We start from the raw sequence: 18,604 nt of genomic DNA, 5'->3' as shown, positions 1-18,604 counted from the left end.
GAGTATTAAGTTGCATAATTGACAATCTGTATTCCAGCTTTCTTTCTTTCTATTTTTATTGATTAAACCCCACACAATACAAGCAACTAGCACAGCACTGATATACTTGCTGATTAAAGAAAATGCAATGTTTTTATAAAAATGAGTATGGATAAAACACTGAGAGAAATTTCTAGTGACCATGTTATATGGCAATACATCCATACATCCATACATTATGCAACCCGCTACATCCTAACTACAGGGTCATGGAGATCTGCTGGAGCCAATCCCAGCTTACACAGGGCACAAGGCAGGAAACAAACCTCAGGCAGGGTGCCAGCCCACAGCAGGGCTACCTGGCAATACAGTTCAATTCAATTATAAAGCATTAGGAAGTGTGTATTTAAGTGATCATTTAATCTGGGAGAAGTATGTGATGAAAATCTTAAAGTCCTCATGCATAGCAATCAAATTAATCCCAGCAATTGTAATGCAAAATCTTTCTGTAGAACAAAAGAACATAAAAAAAAAAATTGAAAAATGGGAGGAAGCCAATTCAGTCCATTGAGCTTGTTTGTTCAGCGGATAGCTAAGCTCTCCCAATATTTTATCCAGGCACTTCTTAAACTGTGTCTGGGTTGCTGCTTCAACAATATGCCTCATGAGTTTGGCCCAGATTCCCACAACTCTTTCTGTAAATCAGTGCTTTCTTGCGTGTGTGTTAAGTGTACTTTCCCTCAGTTGCCACTGGTGTCCTTCATCATTAGATGATGTCACATAAAGAAAGATGCATTCACAAATACATTTGATGGCAGCATACTATATAAGAAAGCAGCATTTGAAGTGACTGCCAGTATTGGTTTAGTACTGGGGTTTACCAGTTCAGTCGTAGGGTCCTTATGGAGATGGAAGGTTTTTTGTTTTCCTAACCAATTTGACTCTCAGTAATTTATATTTTACCTTTGATTGCTCCCATTGGTTCAAGTCCCTCATCCTCCCTGTGTGGTGTATGCATGTTCTCCCTGTGTCCACGTGGGTTTCCTCATGGTGCTCAGGTTTCCTCCCAGTGTCCAAAAACATGCAAGGTAAGTGTACAAGAAATGCAATGTTGGTCCTAGTGTGTTTACAGAAATGTTTGTCTGTGTGTTCACCCTGTAATGGCCTGGCGCATTGTCTATTGATTATTTTTACATTGCACTCCATTCTTGCTGCGATAGGCTCCAGCATCCCTATGATCCTGCTCAGGTTAAACTGGGTTTAGAAAATGAATGAGTGGATGGATTACTCTCATTGTTTAATTAACTGACCCATTTTTCTTCTGTTAGTTTACTTTCAAAACAATGCAGTAGAGATTTATATTTATAAGAAACTATAAATGCTCAACTTAACAAATTATATATACTCAACTCTCTCTTATTTTATTTTTAGTTCACTTTTTCCTCCTGTGCAGTTTGCTTCATTGAGTATCAAGATATGAACAATTAATGATCAGCACTGCAGACACACACACACAAATGGCACTGAATTATGAAAAGCGGCAGCTACTCCAGTGATTGCCACTTGTGTTTATTTTAGCAGATAATAGCTTTAAAAACCTGAATGTTAGCAAAGAACAACATTTTAAAAAGCAAGATATGAAGATGAAATTCATCCCTGTCTGAAACACATTAGTATTTGCTTAATCCAGGAATCAATTGGACCTCATCAGTTTATAATATGTGGAGTAACATAAGCGAACAATGAAGCTGGAAAGTTAAAGCTTGCTTAGTTAGTGGAGGAATCTAATTAAAAGAAGAAATTGGCTGGAATGAAAACCAGTAGCTACGGGGGCTTTGGGGAGGCAGAACTTAACAGAAGTTTGAAGAAAAAGATCCTGCCAACATCATTGAATAGCATTGAATAATTTAAATATTACTCCATTAAATGAAGTTACTTCCGATCACTACTTAATTACATTTGATTTAGTCCTGCCCTTCCCAATGCACTCTTAGATTAAAACAAAGACTGTGCGACATCTAGATTGTAATTCTGCTTCAAAATTTGTAGATACTTTCAGTAAGTCGAGTGTAATTGTGGAAAACCACTTAGATCAGTTGTAATAGATAGCCGAGCCGGAGACAGACACGACAGCACTGTTCAAGTCACAAGGGTTTATTTTGCTCACTATTTACAAGTTGGTTCCCCACACTCACGATTCCTCAGTCCTTTTAACTCTCTTCGGCCGCCTCCACTCCTCCCTCGCAAGCTCCGTCTTTCTCCTCCCGACTCCAGCTCTTTGAAGGGAGTGAGGCGGTCCCTTTTATCATGGCCCGGATGTGCTCCAGGTGCTGATGATGGTCTTCTGGCAGCACTTCCTGATGTGGCGAAAGTGCTGTCCTCCAGTGCTCAGGAACCATCCAGACAGCCCCTTGGTTGGACCACAGACCTCCACGTGGTTGCGCTTCCCTGATCCAGGTATCCTGGTGGGGTAAGGTCCCTGGCCGCCTGACACACAGTTAACATCAAATGTAAACGTGGAAAACAATTTAGATCAGTTAACGTCACATTATAATGTGATCTTGATAGATGCTCTGGACACAGTGGCTCCCCTTAAAACAAAAATGATCAAAGCACATAGAAACTCTCCCTGGTTTAATGAAAACACTCGAGCTCTTAAATTAGAGTGTCGAAAACTGGAGCGCAGATGGAGAACAACAAAGCTACATGTCTTTCAAATTGCATGGACAGAGAGTGTTAATAAATATAAAAAGCTCTCTTTAAAGCTCGCTCAGAATACTATTCTACAATAATAGATAGCAATAATAAAAATCCTCGGGTACTGTTTAGAACAGTGGCTAAATTAACAAATGGGAATTCAGATCTACAGTGCAAAATACCAACAGATATTAGCAGTACAGACTTTATGAACTTCTTCAATGAGAAAATTAAAAATATAAGATCCCAGATCTAAGCATCACAGTACAAACCAAATACTAGCTTAGCAGACCCTGTTTCACATTGCATTCAGCACTTAAGTAATTTTAATCCTGTAACTGAGCAGGAAGTCTTAACTTTAATTTCTAAAATGAAGCCCACTACTTGTTCCCTAGATCCAGTGCCAACAAAACTAGTAAAAAGTGCAATGGATGTTCTTGCAGCGCCTATTCTAAACATTATCAATAGTTCATTATTGCATGGCACAGTACCTGATGCACTAAAAGTGTCAGTCATTAAACCATTACTTAAAAAGTCAGACCTAGACCCACACATACTAAATAATTATAGGCCTATTTCAAATTTACCCTTTCTCTTTAAAATACTAGAAAAAGTAGTCGCCAATCAGCTTCAGTCACACCTTATGCATTACAATTTATTTGAGAAATTCCAGTCTGGTTTCGCACTGGTCATAGTACAGAAACGGCACTAACACGGGTTGTAAATGACATTCTGATATCCTCTGATGAAGGAAACTCCACTGTAATTATGTTGTTAGACTTAAGTGCAGCATTTGACACCATTGACCATTCTATTTTACTGCACAGGCTAGAAAATGATGTTGGGCTTACAGGCACCATGCTCGCTTGGTTTAGTTCTTATTTATCAAATCGATTCCAATATGTACAGAAATGTGCTGACAGTACTCCATCATTATACACAGAAGTTCAATATGGTGTCCCGCAGGGCTCAGTACTGGGACCTTTACTGTTTTCACTTCACATGCTTCCAATGGGATCTCTCATTAGGAAACATAATGTTAATTTTCACTCGTATGCAGATGACACCCAGTTATACCTTTCATTTAAATCAAATGAAGTTTCTCCGATGTTGTCTTTAATTAGTTGTGTTAGTGAATTAAAGGAGTGGATGGATGAGAACTACTTGTCTTTAAACACAGATAAAACAGAGATGTTAATTGTTGGAGGGAATGACGCTGATCACAACAATATTTTGTCATTTTTAACTCAGTTGGAATCACCATTAATTTTACTGAATCAGCCCACAATCTAGGAGTTATCTTTGACTCTAGCATGTCATTTAAAGCGCATATTACAAAGTTGTCCAAATCATGTTTCTTCCATCTTAAAACTGGAAAATTAAGGCGCTTTCTAAATAAACAGGATTCTGAGAAATTAATTCATGCATTTATTTCTAGTAGGATTGACTACTGCAATGCGGTGTTCACTGGATGTTCAAACTGTTCTTTATACAGCCTCCAGTTAATCCAAAATGCTGCTGCAAGAATTATTACAAGAACAAGTATGAACATATAACTCCAGTTCTTAAATCCTTACACTGGCTCCCGGTTAAGTTTAGGGCAGATTTCAAAATCCTCCTTTTAACATACAAAGCATTAAATGGCCAAGGTCTCGCTTACTTGTCTGAACTTATCATTACTTACAAACCTGAGCACATTAAGATCTCAAGATGCCGGTCTGCTTATGATTCCAAGGATTAATAAAATAACAGTGGGAGGTCGAGCTTTTAGTTACAGGGCCCCTAAACTGTGGAATGGTCTGCCTGCTACTATAAGAGATGCCCCTTCGGTCTCAGCTTTTAAATCCCAGCTGAAGACTCACTACTTCAGTTTAGCATATCCTGACTAGAGCTGCTGATTAACTGTACAGACTGCATCTCTGTTGTTAGTCATTAGCACTAAAACATAAGTAACATGATAGTTATAATTGGATACTAACCCTCACATATTCTGTTTCTCTTTTCGGTACTCAAATGTGGCCATTGGTGCCATGGCCCACCTGCCAAGTTGTTTGGCCTGCCTAAGGTAAAGTCATCCCTGAATCGTGGGAAAGAGGGGTCCTTTCATCGGATTGGCTGTCCCAGCACTGTTTCAGCTGTGGAATGGTCAAATGGGAGAGGCAGCTTGATGGTTGAGGTCTCCAGGACTATAAACATATCCAAATCATATTATGGGATATCATCTACTGTTAAATTCTGCTACGCACCTGTAAAACTTTTATTTTATACTGTATTGAGGATTTGTTCTGTTTATTGTATTGTATTGATCCCCTTCTTTTTGACACCTACTGCATGCCCAGCCTACCTGGAAGGGGTCTCTTTGAACTGCCTTTCCCAGGTTTCTTCCATTTTTCCCTACAAGTTTTTTTGGGAGTTTTCCTTTTTTAGAGAGTCAAGGCTGGGGGGCTGTCAAGGGGCAGGGTCTGTTAAAGCCCATTGCAGCACTTCTTGTGAATTTTGGGCTATACAAAAATAAATTGTATTGTATTGTATAGCCAAGTGCAGTAGCAGAGAAACGCAGATCATGGTATAGTTTACATGAGCATTCAAAAAGACTTTGAACAGCTCCTGCAGAGTGGGAAGGAGCTTTTGAATGATTTTTTGTTTTTTTAATCTCATTTAAAGACTTAGGTAAGTAATCAGAAATGTATATGGCGAAATAACTATGATTTAAACATTCTACAAAGAAAGTGAACAAACATAACTATGCTTGATATATGGCTGACAGATACTTGCAACAAGAGTAAATAGAAAACATAAAATGCAGGTAACTGCACTGTAAAGACTGTATTATAATATTAAAATAGTAGTAGTATTTGCAGTAATAGGGTTGTATTGTAATGAATAGAGAAAATCTTGAAATTCTGAAGTATGTATCTGATCAACGTGCAAAGTGTGGCCACTGAACAATCTCTAGAGATTTTTCTTAATTTTTTACCCCAGAAGATTTTATGTGATAAGAGGAGACACTACATCAGGTAAGATTGTTCATGAATTCTATTAATTAAAATATTGTTACAATTGTCATCATTAAATGGCATTCAATCTATAAACAAATATACATCTCTTAAAAATTGGATAATACAATCCATCCATCCATTTTCCAACCCGCTGAATCCGAACACAGGGTCACGGGGGTCTGCTGGAGCCAATCCCAGCCAACATAGGGCACAAGGCAGGAACCAATCCTGGGCAGTGTGCCAACCCACCGCAGGATAATACAATTCAATTAAAAAATAATCTCTTATTCTACAATGCTGATTTTTCTCAAGAAATTGAAATTCCTTTGGACCAGATAGAAAAACTAATAAAAGCAAACACTCTCGTGTGTGTAGGGCAGTTACAGTAAAACAACATGTAATTCATCATTAGTGTGGTGCATCTAAATGTGTCACACTTAGTACTAAGACAAATAAATAAGATAATATGTTACAAAGAGCAGAATGGTGCGTATTAAGCAAGTCTACTGTGTAGACTTTACCAAATTAGGCACAGTTATATACTGCATTACCATTTGTTAAAACATTCTGAAGTATAAAGTTGCATTGCTGTCTTCAGTTTTCATCACTGCTTAAAACCCTTCACTACAGAATGGGCTGTGAGTGAGCAAGCCCGGGATGGACTTTCTTGTTATGTCACTAGGCACCTCACTTTACGTCGGTAACAATTGTATACTCTGTTTGGACAGCTCTCACCAACAGAAAAAAGAACTACAAGAAAGGCCTAAACCGCAGGTCCTACCTGAGTCAGCAGCCATTGTTCTGACAAGAAAGGCAAACCTCTCCACACACTTGTTATCTTTCCAATTTTATGCCTAGCTAGAAGTTAACAGCTTAAAGCACTACAGTCTTATGAAAAAAACATTTGCCTTTCATGTTTGAAATAAACAGGCAAAACAAAACAGAAAGACAACAAAAATAGAGTAGAAGGAAATGCACGAGATGGCAACTATCCTCACTACAGTTCCTGCACAATCTCATAATACAGTAGACATCACCATACCAAGGAGTAAAAACGTATCCTGTACAATTGAAGTCATCTGTTCAAATATGGAAACCTTCAATTTTAAACTAAAGGGTGTGGCATTTTTAAATTAAAATGATCCATAGTGGAACTTTTTGCAAGTCTTCAAGAACATTTTTGAATGTTTTTCCTTGCAATTAATGTGAAACTTTTGTAAAACATAAGCAATAATCAGAGTAAGTAGATTACTTCCTTAGAAAGTTGGCATCCTTCAACATCTGCAGTAAGATGCTGCAGATGTTCTATCAGACGGTTGTGGCGAGCGCCCTCTTCTACACGGTGGTGTGCTGGGGAGACAACATAAAGAAGAGGGACACCTCACGCCTGGACAAACTTGTGAGGAAGGCAGGCCCTATTGTAGGAATGAAGCTAGACAGTTTAACATCTGTGGCAGAGCGATGGGCGCTGAGGAGGCTCCTATCAATCATGGAGAATCCACTGCATCCACTGAACAGGATCATCTCCAGACAGAGGAGCAGCTTCAGGGACAGACTGCTGTCACCGTCCTGCTCCAATGACAGACTGAGGAGATCGATCCTCCCTAACACTATGCGACTCTTCAATTCCACCATGAACGTTAACACTACACAAGATTATAGACTGTTATACCTGCCTTGCACTCTCCACCTTGCATTACGTTTTTATCAGTCTTTAAATTAATATTGTTTTTTATCTGTATGCTGCTGCTGGAGTATGTGAATTTCCCCTTGGGATTAATAAAGTATCTATTTATCTATCTATCTAGAAAACACATTAAATATTCTCTAAATCCTAGAAGTAGAATTAGTACCCCAATTAATGAACTAAGCAGGAAGAGAACACCTGAAGCAAGATGCGAAAATAGGCAATAATAATTTTAAGTTACAAAGAGATGCAAAATGTATTAAAATTGTTTAACAAAGAGGACACAGAACACATTACTGCCATTGAAATCTGTGATGATATCTAGTTAAGCCCACAGAATTTCACATCTTTTATAAAAAAAAAAAAATACAAAGTGAAAATAGTGAGTAATGCTTCTAAGTAAATAAGCTAAAAATTTAAAGATGAAATTTATTTTAATAATTTTGAAAGCACATCATTCTAGAATTGAAAAAGAAATGAGGTTGAGAAAGTATCAGGTCAATAAAACACCACTGTGGGGCCAAATCGTCTTTAAAAACAAAAGACCTGTTGTTCACAACAAATACAAGAATTAAAACTGAAAATAAAAACCACAAACCTCACTATCACAATGCATGACCCTGCAATCTTCATACCAATTGCTACCATTTTTCTCCTCATGCACCTGTAACAATGACTTACATTCACTATTCCATCAACGTCTCCGTTACTCAGAAGTGACTTTCACAGAGGACCAGGTGAACTACAGAAACTAAAGTAATGCAAAGTTGCTGGACTTGATGGTTTTCACCCAATTGTACTGAAAGATTGTGCTGAACAGCTCCGTTTGTTGTTTTCAGAATATCTTCAATCTAAGTCTGAATCTGGAAAAGGTTCCAGCTGTATGGAAAAATAAGCTTGCGTTTGACCACTTCTTAAGACAGTGCAGCCAAAAGTCTTAAATGTCAATAGATGGGTGGCTCTGAATTCACATGTTATGAAGACCCTGAAAAGCCTAATATTGACTCATGTGAGACACCTGGTCTTGACAGGACTTGACCCTCTGCAACTCGCCTATCAAAACCACACAAGGGTGGACAATGCTGTCATCTTTGTGCTGAATAGAGTTTATTCCTGCCTGGAGGTACAGGGTACCATGGTGATAATATTGTATTTTCACTTTTCTAGTGCATTCAACATCATAAACTCCAAAATGCTGTGGGAAAAGCTCCGGTCACTGCAGCCTGATGCTACAAATGTGTCCCAGATAGTCAATAACCTGACTGGTAGACTACAGTTTATATGGATTAAGAACTGCATATTGGACACGGTCATGAGTGGCACAGGGGCTCCATATTGAATCGTACTGACTCTCTCATATTTACTCTGTACACCTCAGATTTCACATACAATACTGAGTACTGTAATCTGCAGAAATTTTACGATGATCCAGCCATAGTTGAATGTACCAGTGGTTGGCCAGAAGAGGAGTACATAGCACTAGTGAAGAACTTCTACATGGTTTTTACCGATCTGTAGTGCCAAGTTTAATTTTCTATGTGGCAATATGCATGGGAAAGGACATTAATAAAGGTGATGTCAACATACTAAAACACTTATTAAAAAGACAGATTCAGTCTTAAGAGTCCAGCTGAACTCACCTGAGGAACTGGTAGAACAGCAGTCACTCAGCTAGCCGATATAACGCTGAACAATGACTGTCACCTCCTATTTAAAGATTTGGCTAAACACAGGTGCACCTTCAATAAGACAAATGCAGTGCTTCAAATGGTGACTGAAGCAGCCACTCAGCCACTAAAAAGATCAGGACTCGGATTGTACCCGTTACATATGGATGGAAGGTTCTGGTGCCTTCCACAAAGTTCATCACCAATGACAAAGCTGACAGTTTTTCACCAGTGATTAACTGGAAGCAATTCAAACTTGGTATCACATTGCAAAAGGCAAAACAATTCAACCCAAATTAAAAAAATGCAACAGTCACAACATTTCAGTCCGAATTAAAATTAATAAATAAATACAAGTTTATTTAATTTAGAATGGCTAGGCCCGATCCTGAGAGCAGGAACAAACATTCAAAAAGCTATATGGTCAACAAAGAAATAGAAAGCAAGGGACAATTAGCAGACACAAAATAAACTAATGCATATGCTAATAATAATAATGATAATAATAATAATAATAATCATCCTCTGAAAATGAGCGTCAGAATTTTCCCCGTATTGATTTGGCTCTATCCTCTACTAATTTACCCTTTATCATAAGAAGGCGACAATTTCCAGTTACATTAGCCTTTGCCATAACAATTAATAAAGCTCAAGAGCAAACCTTAGAAAAAGTTGCCATTTACTTGCCAGAACCAGTATTCAGCCACGGTCAGTTATATGTTGCATTATCAAGAGTTAGAAGTTTTACAGATGTTGTTGTCAATGTTGTAGATGGTCCTGAACAAGAGTGTTTACAAAAATGTTGTCTATAATGAAATTTTATTGAAAAATTTCCTTAGGTAAAAAATAAAACATTTTCCTAAATATCTTCTTCAGATATTGTGTATTACAGATTGTCATAAAGTTTTACACTAAGGCAATATTAAATGATTCTTATTATTCTTCTTCTTCTTCTTCTTATTTTTAATATTATTTTACTTTAGGCTTCTTCTTAATGTCTAGTAATAATAATAATCACCTATTTAAAAAAGCAAAGGGGAAGAATAAAGATATGGAGCATATAGAAACTCAGACAGCTATGATCAGTGGACTAATAAGGATTCATACACAGTTGTGTGCAATTGTGGGGCAACAGTAATAAAAATGCAATTTCACCCAAAATCATATTTGCATGGCACAATTCAAGAAACTAGCTAAATAAACCTGCATTGATTTGACAAGGTGTTAAATAAATGTGGCTTAGTGATGAGTGCTGCTGTCTCATCTGCTGTCAAGGTGCACAGCTTCAAATATACTTATTCATATCTTTGCATATGCCCTGGATGTGTCATTTCCCTCCAGGTATCCAAAAAGGTGCATTTTAGTTTAAGTAGCGATTCTAGCATCTGACTTTGATGTTGTCATTTTGTGTTTACATGATCCTATAAATTTTTGGTTCCTTCTTTTGTTTGTTGGAATAAGGTCTGGCCGCTTTTCCCACTACATTAGATTAAAGGGTCTGTGAATGCTGAGTTGTTTTAAAAGTTAAATAGCCAAACTATCAATAAAAGTATGATAACCTGAGTAAACAACAATATCTTACATCTTCCCTGTCAAGGAAAATCATCTCATACTTTTTTAGGCAGATCTTTTACTACTTTTACCCAAAGTGAGTTTACAATTACCTGATGAGCCAAGTTGGCTGGGTTTAAAGATGTCAAATCTTGGGAAATGCAAATGTTTTTCCATTACTTTTTCTAAGCAATATCATAACATTACACTATAACCACTCACTTCTTTCCAAAATTGATATAAGATATAAAGTCTTTGCCTGTTTCATTATGATTTAAATAAGGTATATTTCATAAATCTTATAGAAAATGAGTGTATTTTATTATTTAAAGAAATTGAAAGCAAGTCAAAAATGTCTATGGAACTGAAAATGTCAACTTGCTCTTCCGTGTACTCAAACACCTGAAATTGAATACAAAAACTAAACAAATCCATGAGGCACCAAGCAACACCTTATTAGTGCTTAATGCTGATGTGTACAATTGTAACTGTACAGCAATGTTGGTTACTTTTAGAATAAACTGAATTAGTATTTCAAATGAAATGCAACAATAAAGGTGACAGCATAATAACACATCAACCATTATTGGGTCATTTATATTTTAATCAAATGTTACTCACCATTTGTGCAACTTTAACTCCACTGTCTGAAATGAGCAGAGTGTTTGCATTGCTCCCCACATCCACCATGCCTTCTCTGTTCATTTCTGGTCCAATCAACACCAGTCGCTTCTCTGCAGTCTGATAATGATGGCTGTGAAAAAGTGATCCGCTAACTTCGGCGTAGTTTGTGTCATCGAAGAACTTGTTACTGATGAAACCATGATAAGGCTTGTGACATTGGAAAGCAATCAGGGCAATAATTGTGATGACAAACAAAGATGAAACTGAACCCAAAACGATAATCAAATAAAACGTCGTCTTATTTCCCAGCTCTTCTCGTGTCGTGGTGCTTTTAATTTCAGACAACGCATGCGCTTCGGTGTTTTCAGCTGTTGTCACGATTACTGTTACAGATGCAGAAAGTGAAAGGCTCCCGCTGTCTTTTACGAGTACGACCATTTTATGAACAGTAACATCAGACTCGGCAATAGCACGAAGAGTTCTGACTTCTCCAGTAAATCGTCCAACGACAAAAAGTGACGAATCTGTGGCTTCTTCCAGAGAAAATGAAAGCAACGCGTTATATCCGACATCAGCATCGTAGGCTCTTATTCTTGCAACTAAATAACCCGCTTTGACATTTCGTGGAATCGTCTCCTCTGCCACAGCAGTCCCATTTGTTTGTAAAGGAAACAAGACCAATGGTGGATTATCATTTTGGTCCAAAATGAAAACATTTACAGTTACGTTACTGCTTAGCGACGGCACTCCTGAGTCTTTAGCTACAACAGTGAATGTAAAACTTTTCGTTTCTTCGAAGTCAAAGCTTGTAAAAGTAGTCACTTCTCCATTGTTGGAATTTATACTGAGGAAAGGCACCATTTGTTTCTCCGCAGCTTCATTTTCCCACAAATAATAAGTTATGAGAGCATTCTCATTTGTGTCCTCGTCAACTGCGCTTACTGTAAAGATGGAGGCTCCTGGTATGTTATTTTCTTCAACAAAGAACACATATGGATTTTCTAAAAATTTCGGATTATTGTCATTCACATCCAAAACATTCACTAAAACAATTTTATAAGACGATAGAGAAGGGTGACCAAAGTCTTTGGCAGTTATCGTTATGTTATACTGGGATGCAGATTCCCGATCCAGTCGGGAATTTGTTGTCAAAGAGTACAGATTTTCCTGAATTGATGGCTTTATTTCAAAGGGCAGCTTTTTAGATATGGTGCATGCGATTTTAGAATTTAAACCCGAATCCAGGTCTGTAATACTGATTACTCCGATTACTGAACCCGGTTTTACATCCTCGAATACAGAACTCGATAAAGACGTTATGTCTATCTGGGGTGCGTTATCATTCATGTCTTTAATTTGAATCAACACGGTGCAGAAAGAATTCATTGGTGAATTGCCTCTATCCGAGGCTTTTACATCGAATTCATAGAAATCTTTCTCTTCAAAATCAATCACGCCGTTAACGGTTATTTCTCCGGTATTAATATCCAACTTAAACAGTTCAGATATTTTATTGTGTACAGAGTTCCCAAACGAGTATACGATGTAACCATTACTGCCCTCATCGGGATCTGAGGCATTCATCTTCACAACAAGAGTTCCTACAGGAGCATTTTCCTCCAGTGTTACTGAGTACATTTGTTCAGAAAAAACAGGCGCATTATCATTAATGTCTGAAACCATTACCGTGATATTCATGCTTCCAGATCTCAGAGGATTGCCCCCATCAACGGCTGACAGCACAAAGTCATATTTTGATTTAAGTTCTCTGTCAAGGCCTTTGTGTAACACTAATACGGGGATTTTGCTCTTCCTGCTGCGTTCTTCTACCTCAAGAATAAAATGATCATTTTTACTCAGCTGGTAAAATTTTACTGAATTGATATCAAAATCAGGGTCGTCAGCCCCTTCTAATGGGAAACGCGATCCGACTGCACTGGATTCTGATATTTCTAGACTTTTATTATTGTCATGAAACACAGGAGAATTATCATTTATGTCTAAAATTTCAATTGCTGCCTGATGAACTTCTATCGGATTTTCTATAATAATCTTAATGTTCATAATGCACGGCTTATCCCGGTCACACAGCGCTTCTCTATCAATAATTTCATTCACAAACAGGACGCCGGTCCTCGGGTTTACCTGCAGCAGCTGTTGTTTTGATCCAGAAATGACACGAAACCCGCGGCCTTGAAGACTTTTAATGTCGAGTCCCAAATCCTTAACAATGTTCCCAATAATCGTCCCTGACGTCGACTCCTCTGGAACAGAATAACGGGTAAGTGCGAACGCGTTTTCCCAAAAGCACATAACAAAAAAGAGAAATAAGAGAACACGTTTATACGTATCCAGCTCTGTCATCGTTAGCTTATTATGTAAAATCGCAGTTAGCCGCATGGATTAAAAACATTTATATTCCAAGGATTTCATTTTGAAATATGCATAGCGTATAGAATAGCCCCTTTATTCGATTCAGATTTGTCAAAGAAAAATATCCCATTCTGTGTAAGGCCTGGAGAAGAAGAAGAAAAAATATGGGCAGGGCCTCGCAGGATTGACTTTACTGAAACAGCAGCACTGAAAGGTTGGATGGCAGTGACACCCAGCGTTTGTTTGAAATATTACGGCAGTTTTCTAAAAACAGCTTTCAATAGCTAAATTGGCGATTTTAAAGATACTTATTTTAATAATACAAAACTGTATCTATCAGCTTATAAAACATCATGCTATAGAAGTTGTTCTGCTTTTAGTTTTGTATGACTGTTTTCTTTTGTTACGTAAAATGAATTATTTTATATATTTAACAAAATTATGGCATGTCATACATCATGTATTACTAAAATTTACTGCAGCTTACTTCAGCAAAATTTTCATTAAAATACATTTTACTCAAAATAAAAGATAGATTTTATTTTTCTTTGCCGTTGTTTGAATTGAATATTTAATCTGAATCGTAGAAACTAATTAACAACCACAGTGCATATGTGAATAATAAGTTCACATAAATAGCAACACTTACATTATAAACAGGGATACATTCACAAATTCGTTTGAAGGCAGCATACGCTATATTAAAACAGTATTTTAAATGACTACCAAAACTGATTTAATTATTTATTTATATTTTTAAGTTTAGTCCTGGGAACCCTTGCTGACGATTTTCAACCCAAACAATTTCACAATCAGTGAGTCAGTTTTACTTTTAATTACTATAAATATTTATTTAGCTGACCTTTTTCCCCTTCCCTTACTTCTCTTTCAGAAAATGCATTAGATATTTACAAGATTTTTTCCCTTTCAAATTTACTTCATTAGTTATTTCTAAATACAGTTACAGATCAGTACCATGGACAGCGGTTCAATAGCGCTATGATAAAGAGAAGCAGCTACTTCAGCTTTATCAATTTGCATGGTTTTAGCAAATGACAACCTATGTATATCTAAATATTAACAACAAACATAAAACTCATGTTAAACTCCATGATAAAAAGAAAAAAAAAAATCATCCCTGTCTAACACACATTGTTATGTTACTTTGAAAAACCTTTGACCTGCAAAGAAGGAAAAGGCCCTTAAAGAAAGTTAGATATTATATTAGCAAAAATCAGAACTGTAACATAAACCTAAGGGGTACATCTTCCACATTAACATGTCAATTATGTCGACATGCATTAAAAAAATAAGATCATTGCTGTTTTTGGTTAATTTTAATCACATACAGCAGATTTAGATGTATTGTGTAGAATATGCAAATCACAACTTACTCTTGCAATTATGGAGATAATCAAAATGAGAGAATAAAGAAAGAGATTTAAAGTAGAGAAGTGTAAATCAAGGTAATGCCAAGGTGTCTAATTGTGGCAAAATTAAGTGCTTACCCGGTTCATTCGATATCCTGGCACTTTTAGAGGTAGTTATAAGGTAGTAAAATAAATGTGTTTGTAAAAGGGCTTAATTTCGTGTTTGCATTATTTAAGAAACCACAGGACTTTTATAGAAATGTACACTGTTAAAAATATTGTATAACTCCATCAAGCATACCATGCATGCATAGTGAAGTTACATCACTTCATAAGGATTAGATGATTAGATGCTATTTTGATTTTCTTAATCAGAAATATTGGGTTATTGATCTACTTTGAGGAAAAAAAATAGCTAAAATCAAATATGTTACAAAGATTGTGAGTTTACTTTGGTTGGAGTTGTTATCTATGCATTGAAAAAGTTTATGTTTACTCAGAGTGAATTGGGCAAGTGAAAACTATAAATGAAGATTTGACACAGGTAAATGAATAAAACAGACAGTATACTGGTATTACGTTGTAGCCCATACTGTGAAAGAAGCATTTGTTTTCTGTAAAAAGTAATTAGACAGCATAAATACACTTTGTGGACTTTTAAAGATTAAATAAAGCTTATCACAGGTGACAGTTTGATAGTTTAAATTCTTTCTGTTATAAAAAGCCACCTAAGTTCTATATGTGGCCAAAGCAATGTTAATTACCAATTAAATACTGATGGTGCTAATAAATAAGAAGCAAACTCTGGAAAAAATTTACATATATGGTAGAAGTGAATTTAATCTTACTCTACGTAAAACAAACAACTTGAAAACTTACTTTATGTCATCCTGAAATGGATAAGCAGGTTAGAAAAATTAGTGGACAGATGGGTAGATGGATAGATAAACTTGAACCTGCTCTGTGTTTTTAAGTAATTATTGTGTAATAGGAAGGTACTCAGTGAGATATAATACAAAAGCAAAGTACAAAAAACAAGTCAGATTTTGCCTTCCATGTGCCTGTTTCTATCACAGAAACAACAATAATAATAATAATAATAATAATAATAATAATAATAATAATAATAATAATAATAAGGCTTAGTGGCATTGTGCCTTGTAGAATCCGTATCCTGGGTTTGAATCCTTTGCCCAAAGACTGTCTTTAGGCAGATTGCACTTTCTTTCTGTTCTTGCAGGGGGTTTCTTCTGGTTGATTAGCTTTTCCTCCTACATCCACAAAACTCCATATGTTAAGCTGGTATAGCCTTTGTGAATGTGTGTATAGCTCTTTGTTTGAATATGTCCTACAATCAAATGGCATTTTGTCCAGTGATGTTTCCAACTTAGCTGCAAATGTTACCTAGATATCAACTGCCCCTCTGCCATCCTAAATTTCATTAAGTGAATTGTTGTTGTTAACATAGCACAAGAGTCTCAAATGAAAACAATAGCAAAAACAACAATAATAATTATCAATTATCACCATGGTAGTTGGGGGCTCCAGGTACCATCAAGAAAGAATTCAAAAATAATATGCAGAAGCTTTTAGAACACCACATAGTTCAAGAATAAACAGAAGATTGCAGTTATGGGAACCTCTCACATTCTCTGTAAAGCGTTGGCATACACCTTTGGTCCCTGGTCAGGATGGAGACACTGCAGTAGCCTCAAAAAAGTTGCCATGATAAACACATTTAAGAAAAATCAAAAACAGAATTGAGACATGGACAAGATGATGATATCAGCTTGTTTTGTGATTATTTTAAATAAATTGATAGAGTTTAAAAGGCAGCAATTTTGGTCCACTAACATAAAAACACCTGACAGTGCCAGCCAGCCATAACATTTAAGTAAAAAGAAGGAATTGGATAAAGGAATTAAAATATCAGGTGGAGCACAGCATAGTACCATATGGCCTTGACAGTAAGAGCAGGTGTTGTACGTGTTAGGAAACTCCTAGAGAAGAAATGCTGGAATACACTTATTCACTGTAGCCACAAACTGAACAACATGAATTATGGCTGAATGAATGTCGCTAAATGAATCACAGTTTGTTTAATAACTACTATATGATATGCATAATTTATAGATTGGTACAGAAAACAAGTGAGAAAAGCCATGTTTGTTAGAATTAATGCTTGAAAAAGCTACAGGAGTACAGTTCATGAATACAGAGCTGTTCTTAATTTAGGTCAGAGACTTGGAATCAGTTGTAGCGTTTAGGAGACCTTCTGTGTTTCAATTCCAAGTTGATAACTTCATCTAATCATAATTTTTATGGATGCTAATTAGTCTGCCCCTATTATCGGGAAGTGCTTCACTTAATGTGTGAAATTTGTCGAGGTTTTTTGTTATTTTGAGAACTTATTGCATTAATATTAAAAGGAAAAGATTTGCATGTAGTTACGCTAATTTTATATGCACACAGTTTATGTTTAGATATGGTAGTATAGTATTGTAGTAGCAGTGAACTTCACTATGTCTTTTGAGGAGTTAAAAACAAAATGTGACAAAACTGCATATTAAACGTATTAAGAGAATTTCATAAGGATATATGTTTGGAGTTAATGTCTTATTCTTGTAATTATGGCAATTTCTTTTGAATTCTTGTAATCATTCTTTTGGGATGGCAAATATTGAGAGGCCTAGACAAAAAATGTAAATCAGAGATACACAATAATAATAATAATAATAATAATAATAATAATAATAATAATAAATCTACATAAGGATTATGATGAGGCAAAGTAATTGAAAGTGACTTTAAATATACCTAGAAAATGAAAAATAGGCAAAACAACTACTGATTCATGGTGAGTAAGAAGTGATGAGTGACAAGTGGAAGTTGATTGGTGAAGAATTTAAAGGATTTGTTAAAAATAACAGATAATACACATCGCTGAGAAGTACTAATGATTGATGCTGGAAGACAGAAGTAGGAAACGAAGATGTCTTAAAAATAAAACCATACTAAAGAGCCATTAGGTTCCACAAACACACACATTCACCTTGCCAACCTTGCCAAAGTACCAAGATCTGATTTTAATTACAGTAGTGTTTGAGTTTTTATTGTAAACAATGCCTGTTTGTAGTAATGCAAATAATTATTATTGGTGTATATAACTGTCACTAGCACAATTTAATAAAAGTCCAGGAAGAAAATAAAATCTTTAAAAGATCACACTTAAAGTACCCACATGCATAGCTCACTTTGCATTTTCAGACTTTGACTTTAGTTGTTAGCATTTCAAAACCATATAACAAAGTCGAATTTCTGGCACTGAGCTGTATCATATAATACAATTATTTCTGATTTAAAATTAAACACAAATGTGACTGTCTGGAAGAAACTGACATATTGGATTATTTGCTACATGTTACATTCAATTTTATGCTGTCCCTTAAAGAGAAAACTTGCAGTACTTTCTACTTCAGAAATTTCTGGTTTCAGGAAAAATGTTTTGATATTGCAGAAAGTTTATTTTACTGCTGCAGATAAGCCAAAGGCACTTTCAGGAGTCTATCTGGTGTATGAATGGCAAGGCTAAAAAACGATTCATATCTCTTTTTTGTAATAAGCACATATTGATTTCTTACCTTTTTGAATAAGGCA

The 18,604-nt window shown here is 36.1% G+C and overlaps 2 protein-coding genes across 31 annotated transcripts in view; both read right to left on the bottom strand.

Annotated features, from left to right (window-relative positions):
• LOC120542147 (protocadherin alpha-C2-like) overlaps nucleotides 1-18,604 on the bottom strand; it is a 503,189-nt gene that overhangs the window by 152,606 nt on the left and 331,979 nt on the right. The window lies entirely within an intron of this gene.
• Nucleotides 11,187-13,747, bottom strand: LOC120542608 (protocadherin alpha-8-like). Its single transcript, XM_039775182.1, has one exon. The coding sequence runs from the start codon at nucleotides 13,602-13,604 to the stop codon at nucleotides 11,187-11,189; it is 2,418 nt and encodes an 805-aa protein (XP_039631116.1). The 5' UTR covers nucleotides 13,605-13,747.

Source organism: Polypterus senegalus, chromosome 13, assembly GCF_016835505.1.
Source record: "Polypterus senegalus isolate Bchr_013 chromosome 13, ASM1683550v1, whole genome shotgun sequence".
NCBI lineage: Eukaryota > Metazoa > Chordata > Cladistia > Polypteriformes > Polypteridae > Polypterus > Polypterus senegalus.
This window is presented reverse-complemented; position numbering and strand designations above follow the sequence as displayed.